At 31.4% G+C, this 8,137-nt stretch overlaps 1 protein-coding gene across 1 annotated transcript in view; it reads left to right on the top strand.

Annotated features, from left to right (window-relative positions):
* The first annotated feature begins 2,939 nt into the window (after window positions 1-2,939).
* The window catches only part of LOC106473941 (neuroendocrine convertase 1-like), a 16,787-nt gene continuing 11,589 nt past the window's right edge, over window positions 2,940-8,137 (top strand). Inside the window, exons 1-7 of the mRNA XM_013934631.2 lie at window positions 2,940-3,044; window positions 3,987-4,127; window positions 4,616-4,724; window positions 5,276-5,313; window positions 6,685-6,761; window positions 7,007-7,095; window positions 7,445-7,617. Coding sequence (XP_013790085.2) covers window positions 2,967-3,044; window positions 3,987-4,127; window positions 4,616-4,724; window positions 5,276-5,313; window positions 6,685-6,761; window positions 7,007-7,095; window positions 7,445-7,617 — 705 coding nt within the window. The 5' untranslated portion in view covers window positions 2,940-2,966. The remainder of the gene's footprint in view (window positions 3,045-3,986; window positions 4,128-4,615; window positions 4,725-5,275; window positions 5,314-6,684; window positions 6,762-7,006; window positions 7,096-7,444; window positions 7,618-8,137) is intronic.

Below are 8,137 nucleotides of genomic sequence, written 5' to 3'. Positions count from 1 at the left end.
TAGTGAAGAACTAGAAGAATTGCATGCTTTAAAGAGTTAGTACTATCAACCTAGTGAAGAACTAGAAGAAATGCAAGCTTTAAACAGTTAATACTATCAACCTAGTGAGAACTAGAAGAATTGCATGCTTTAAACAGTTAGTACTATCAACCTAGTGAAGAACTAGAAGAAATGCAAGCTTTAAACAGCTAGTACTATCAACCTAGTGAAGAACTAGAAGAAATGCAAGCTTTAAACAGTTAGTACTATCAACCCAGTGAAGAACTGGAAGAACTGCATGCTTTAAACAGTTAGTACTATCAACCTAGTGAAGAACTAGAAGAAATGCAGGCTTTAAACAGTTAGTACTATCAACGTATTGAATAACTGAAAGAACTGCATGCTTTAAACAGTTAGTACTATCAACCCAGTGAAGAACTGGAAGAAATACAAGCTTTAGATAGTTAGTACTATCAACCTTGTGAAGAACTGGAAGAACTGCAAGTTTTAAACAGTTAGTACTATCAACCTAGTGAAGAACTATTGGAAGAACTGCAAACTTTAAACAATTAGTAATTGGGACGACACACACAAAATTTCAAATGTAGCACAATATTTATACATAATACGTGGGTTCAATAAGTCTTGACACAAGATTATGAAAACCCTATAACCCGAGCGCTTTCAAAAGGTGAACCTTTATTCTTCAGAAGCAAACTGAATAAGAACTGTTTTTTAATTAAATTAATTAAATTGTAATTAAATATTTACTGCATAATCAACTATTTAATTGTTTCACCTATAAAACTACTTCCTATAAAAACAACAATTTTCAGTGCTACATAAACAGTGCCTGTATACCTGTATGGTGAGAATAAAATTTCTGTTGATATACGAATGAATAATTCATGAACACAAAAATAGTCTGCCTACAGTAATTAATTAACAATTAATGATGTTATTGTCACATAGAAAGTCCATGTTTCAATACGAAAGTAGGATTATTATAATTAAGAAACTATTTTATAAAAATAGTAAATTGGCAGAATTTTTACATAGAGAATAGCAGTCACGTCGAATGATAGAAGTCTCTTTTTCTGGAAATCCTATAGTAGAGGTCTAACAGTATATAAACCCCACTCACTTCTTATCATTCTAAAATCTGACCTACAACCGAGAACAAAGTGATCTCCACATACTGCAGTTATAAAACACGTATATTGTTTAAATTAAGTATACTAACTTCAAAAGTTGTTTTGGTTTTAATAACGAATTTTCCATAATTCACTTCGAAAATGATATTCATTTTTTTCTATCACGTGAGGATTTTTTATAAATCTGGAAGAAAAAAAACTTTTACTTAGATCAAATTATTATTTCCTTTACCACAATGAACATTTTTATTATTATGTTTGTTAACAAAAATATAAACAAACTGAAGAAAAGTGAAGAACAGTGATTTCAAACGAATATGTATCATTCATTTTTTTTTGGTAAATCTACGTCTTTTAGTCTCAAAACTTCGTGTTGTGGTCTTTCTTTTATGTTTTGTGAAAAATCTGTACGTGATAGAGAAAAATGGACATCATTTTCGGATTCAGCGTACAGGAATTACTCTAGAACATGTAAAAATTTCAAGACAATAAAACCATCGCAGGCCTGTGTAATTAATGTTTTTTTTTTCGGTGTATTTAAAACTCAGGAAATTTTTATTTTATGATATCGTTATAACCGTTACATTTATTTGTTACTCTTCTAGAGAATTTTACAAAAATTTTTAGATATTTCTGAATAAAAAGAAATCTATTATACAATATTAGTGATTCAAGCAGCACATATGGGGACTGCTGTGTCACGTACCCTACTTTTGTGTAAAAAGTGTGGGCCTAAGAAGTGACACTTATACGTGATGTGGTTAAACTCTTGAAACAAAAAGGCAGAATAGCTGATAGATCTAGAATATTGGTCCCGACTATTTGTTTTTCTTATCTCTTTGAGACTTAACCACTTAAGAGCCACCTGCTGGATACGGTTTCGAGCTCTGTCCAATCTCTAAAGTAAACAAACAGCGCAGGCTCACGAGACAGGCTTGCTGCACCAATACTTCTACAGAAGATCTCCTTCGTACGAAGATCTTTCAAACAAGCAGAAGAAACTGTGTAAATATGGATTTGCTATTGAAGAAATCAATTAAAAGGATCGAATTACTGAATACATATCCGAATATTGTTTGTTTTTTCTGTTATATTTTAGGTTCCACTTGCAATCCTTCTAATCTTTGTCATATAAATTGTTATACTACATAAGATAAATCAAATTATCAGAAATATCATTACAAAGTACTTCTGATCTGGCCAGACTGGACCTAATGGTTAGCGTGCCGGAATGTAAACCCGTGGCCTGTGTCCACCGCGGAAATCAAACGAACCCAAAATTTGAGTGTCTTATAAGCCTCCAAACTTACCGCTGAACTACCTGGAGATCTTGTTCTGTGACCCACACATTGGAAACCGCAGTAATCAAAATAAGTCATATCAGCTAAAGCACCTTCACATTTCACACTAAAAATAATAGGATTCAAAATTTTTAATAATGAAATATTATAGAACGATCTATTCGACGAATTCTTGATGACATTTTTTTTTGAACTCGGATTTTTAGATATGAGGAAACAGTAATAAAGATACAGAATTACCCCCCTCGATGATGTATTGCTAACTGGGTTAGTGGTTTCTATAACTCTGTTATAAAAAAACTTGGGTTTTCATATTGTGTGTTGTACATGCGTGTATTAGCTTTGTACACTAATAAATGATCATGCTTGTTTTTGGTTATCCGAAAACGTAAACAAGAGCAGTAGACAAAAATATAACTTAGTGTTAGAAATACTACACTAGAGCAAACATCAGTGGTTTTAATAATAATATGCATTTTTAACATAATTTAAATTATATTTGTAGTTGCTTGGGTTTCCTAGCACTTATCTTATGAGGAAATTGGACCATCCTAGACGATCCAAACGCCATGCCTCACATTTGACCAAACGTCTATCAGATGATAAAAGGGTAAAAAAAATCTTTATCATAAACAAAAAATTCACTTAAGTAATTATTAACCAGTTAAAAGAGTTTTGGATAATTCTGCTAAAAGTATCGTGTGTTTGATAAGATCTTATATTATTTGAATGTTAAGGACTTATTTTAATAAACTGTTTTAAAAAGGGGTTTTTCATTTCAATTCATGTTAACAGTAATATTCTTCAAAGTTGAAAACCTCTCTTTCACGCGAGTTTCAAACTTCTGGTAAATGGCACGCCTCTGATTTGAAGATACCTTTCAAAAAACACATATTTTAGGCTATTATAAAGCCCTCAGTAATATATTTTGATTGTTTTTATTTTTTTAACTCCAAACATTATTATTTTTATCAAAATGAGCAAACTCAGACAAAACTCAAGTTTCAACTTTCATCACATTCAAATCAACTTTTAAGTTGAAAAAAAAATTTCATTAAATTAAAATAGGTATCGAGAGTGTAATTAGTCTAGTTGTAACTTATTATAAAAAAAATATTTCTTTAGAACATTGGCGCCCACACTAGGCCACTTCAGTTGATGGCCACAAAGCCAAGGGCAGTGCCTGTGATTGTTGATAATTAAATACAGTTGTGCTTACGTTCGCATTATCTGATCATAATTCGGGTCATGACTCAGATTTTTGAGAACCTGGTGTAATTTTCTTACATAATTATCAATCTACTTACGATATCATCTATATAAAACAAAGTTATATATCTTTTAATGTTTTATTTTATTTTAATGATTTTTGATGATAAATGAATATTATTGGTTTTAAATAAATGGAAATATATTTTTATTTTGCTAGCGTATTTGTTTTAACCGGTCTACTGTGTTATTATTATCCTTACTCGTAGTTTTCAGTTCTAACAGTAACATGATCTTAAAGTAATCACAAACTGATACTGTACTAATAGAAACTCTGTTTTAGGTAATCTGGGCAGAGCAACAGATTGCTAAAAAACGTGCTAAACGTGATTTTTTTCGAAGCCGAAGAAATCAAAACAATATGATTATGGACGAAAATGAACATCGATTTGAAGATGACCTCTGGGGACATCAATGGTACTTGGTATGTTGACTGTTTCGACTAAGTTCATTACTAAACCTAAATGTTATAGGCCTATGCTAATTTTATTGCTAGGCCTATTTCCATACAACTGTTCCGTGTAATTTATCACTGATACGTTTTTTGTTAGGATTAATTTCTAAATAATAGTTTTTGTAAAACCATTTTATTTTATTTTTCTTGACGTTTAAGTTTCATATTAATAACCAAATTTTGAAATGGAATTTCAGAATAAAAGTACTAGTTTATTTTATTACAAAGTTTCTTCTGCTACACAGTAACTGATCTAGGCTAGGCCTTTAGTTTAAGTTTAACTGAACATTTTTAAGGCCTCATATTTCAAAATGTGCAGTACTGCCAGTAGGTCTTCTGCTACCCCTTCCCTGTTATTTGTAAAATTTTGTTTTTGAAAAAATATTAACCAATCCTGATGAGAATATTTTATCCACATTGTTAGTGTTAATCTTCACACAATATGTTTATTTAAATAGCATGACACACGAAACATGCCTGACTTACCTGAATTAGACCTACACGTCACTAAAGTTTGGGATATGGGATACACCGGAAAGAACGTAGTCGTAACTGTGATGGACGATGGTGAGTTAAGTGACGTTTAGTGTACTTATATCAGTTATATATCCTAATAATAATTAGTTGTACGTTTTTAATCACACATAAATATATCAGATATATTATGAGAACGAGTTTGATTTTTAATAATTCGGGAATATAGGAATGCCAGAAGGATTTGCTAGTGGTTATATATGTATATATTGTTATAAGCTATGTTTTTATTCTTATAATTTAAATGTTAGCTAGATGGAGCTGCGGGTTTTAATGGTAATATTGATATCAAAATATTTAATAAAATAGGGTTATTTGTTTTTCGTTTTATTATAAGAAATAATAATTCTTATCTTGCTTGGGCTCTCGATTAGTTGAAAAGAAAACGAAAAACTTAATTATTTCATCACACTTTAAAATATCAATATCGCTTTTAAAAGTGAAATTTTGATTCACAATTCTCACATGTAAAATATTTATTACTTTTCTCCAATTTAACATCACCTATATGTTGTAAGAAAAATACTTCAATACATTTGTTTTCTTTCTAAAAACTATCCAATGTTTCGTGTGTTTTTTTTAAGGTTTGGAGTGGAACCACACAGATATAAAGAAAAATTATGTAAGTGTTCTTTAAAAATAATATGTTTTAATAGTTATATAAGTTTGTTTAAGATCTTTTACATCAAAACCCAAAATTCATAATTAATGTGTGTTTGACGTTTTAAAAGTTGAATTAATGATTTATTCAAACTTCGACATTGTTACTGGTTGTTTTCTGTGTTCAAAGTACGTTATGGTGATTGATTGATTGGGATATTTATATTTAAAGCAAGATTACAGTATAAAACATTTATCATCAACAAAGATTCACGAGCGATAAATATTTGGGTGGAATTCTCATATGTAAAATTTGATTGTTTCTTTATTTGTAATTAAGCACAAAGCTACACAATGGGCTATCTGTGCTCTGCCCACCACGAGTATCGAAACCAGATTTTTAGCGTTGTAAGTCCGCAGACATACCGCTGTGCCACTGGGGGGCTAAAATTGGAACAAATATATATTTGGAGGCATTATATTCTCTCAAAATATAAACGTTTGGAACCTATGTCTGTTAATAAAATCACTCGCAATTTTGTTTTTTTTATTGTAATTTTTCCATTAAATATTTGTGATTTTTATTTTAAATAAGTGTTGAATAGTTCCCAATAATCAAAATCACAAGTTGTTCGAACGAAGTCAAAAAAGTATAAAAGCGAATTGTGGAATTCATAGCGTTCTTTAAGAACTGGCTCTGGCTTCTACTCTCTTCTGTGTACTTGTTTTATATTTAGATAAGATGATAAACTGATTAGTTTATAATAATAATATTAGCAAGTGGTACAAACCGGTTCAAACCACGAGCGATTTTACTCCCTCCGATTTATTTGTACGTAAATGTATTTAATTTTGGATATGTGATTGAATGATTCCTAAGCCTTTTGTCTGGGATTATAAAAGATGATTTAATCAGCTATTGAAACTTCAAAGGAAATCTGAAGTTTCCCAAAAACAAATTAGGACTTATTAGTATACTTTTATCTTTGAAAAGTTATGTTACGAAAGCGGAAGTCACGTGACTCTGGTAACGTAATGAGTATCTCGAACGTTCCTGAAGGCTCGAGTGTTTGCCAGACGCCCTCTATTTTGTATATATAAGACCGGCGAGAAGTGACGGCATAGATAAGGGCCGATAGGGAGATATAGAAAAAGATAATCGAGTCGAGAGAGAGTTAGTGACCATAAGTAAAGTGCGTGAATCGTTGTGAATTATAGCGTGTGTTTAAGTTAAAGTGACTGTTGAAATTCTGTGTATTGCAAAGTTGTGTTGAGAAAGAATAAAGTAGTTTTATTTAAGAAAGGACTTGTATCGCTGAAGTTTCATCCGAAAGAAATTATACGGGAAATTAACAAACGACCAGAGACGTAACAGTTACTTGTAATTATATAGGACCCCAAAGCCAGCTGGGACACAAATGATAATGATCCAGACCCCTTTCCTCGATATGATGAATTTGATTCCAACAAGTAAGTCGATATTTCCAATATATATAAAGCTAAACAAAGTAAGTTTTGTATGATTGTTTTATTTGAATTCTTCCTTTCGGTGCTGTTAGTAGTATGATATTTATGTAGATTACATGTTTTAATTCCCTTTAAGGTGTTTTCTTGGTCGAATCAATTTTTTTAAATGACTAGGATAGTTCTCTATATCATATCTTATCTTGAGGAGAATGAAATGCACGAGCTACAATTATTCTTTATGTTTCTAGTCACGGAACTCGCTGTGCTGGAGAAATTGCAATGGAAGGAAACAATTACAAGTGTGGAGTTGGTATTGCATACAACGCAAGAATTGGGGGTAAAAAAAACTTAGATTATACTTGTAAATATTGGTCTTGGCTCACCTTCTAGAGAATAGTTATAAATTTGTGTCCAACAAATTTTGTTACTGCTTTATGACTACACTGGTGTCTTCAGCGCAACCTAGTGGTAAACGAAAGAAAATCATTATGGTGTCTTAATGGCAATACTTTTTTTTATGTGTTTAAGCATTTGTATGTTTCATGGTGCTATAACTAAAGGATAGAATTAATGCTTTTAGATTACGTTTTAGTATTTTCTGGTCATTACAGTGCCCCCTGTGACCTAATGTATGAACCAATTTATATATTTTCTGAAAGTAACGGTTTACTATTATATATATTCAGGTATTCGTATGTTAGACGGACCTGTGACTGACGCGGTAGAGTCAGTATCTCTGGCTTACAATGTGGACTACATTGACGTTTACAGCGCATCCTGGGGGCCAAATGATGATGGGATGACAGTGGACGGCCCGAAGCGGCTTGCAGTCGAAGCTTTAGAGAAAGGAATTTTTAAAGTAATCAAGAAATTACGTTGCAAACAAATGATTTTTTAAGTTTTTTTATTTAAAAAGTCGAAATTCGGGATAATATTAGATTTCATTTACCTAAAACTGTGTTTTTATATCATGAACTACTTTTCTTAGGCCTAATGTTTTTTGTTATTCAATAATCAGTGTAATTCAAAGTTACTCAAAACTAGTTGTGTTGTAACGTTTGTTGAATGTGTTCAGCGTCAATGGAGACTGTCGACTTTTCATGTTATTAAGTTTCACAATGAAGACAGCTGTAACCTTAGTGAAGAAGCTAAGGAAAAAAGCTTAACATTAATCACTTCTAGTTTGTATCAAAGAATCTGTTATAGTAGAGTTGTAATAAAACGTGAAGGATAACAATGTTATATATTCAACAATACTTTTAAGAAACAAACATTCACGAATAATAATGGCTGGAGACGGCTTGAATGGGTAATGAAGAAAAACTTTAATACAACAGCAAATGTACAACGTTTCGACAAGGTTTTGTCATCATCAGGTT

Source organism: Limulus polyphemus, unplaced genomic scaffold (genome assembly GCF_000517525.1).
Source record: "Limulus polyphemus unplaced genomic scaffold, Limulus_polyphemus-2.1.2 Scaffold6658, whole genome shotgun sequence".
NCBI classification, from domain to species: domain Eukaryota; kingdom Metazoa; phylum Arthropoda; class Merostomata; order Xiphosura; family Limulidae; genus Limulus; species Limulus polyphemus.
This window is presented reverse-complemented; position numbering and strand designations above follow the sequence as displayed.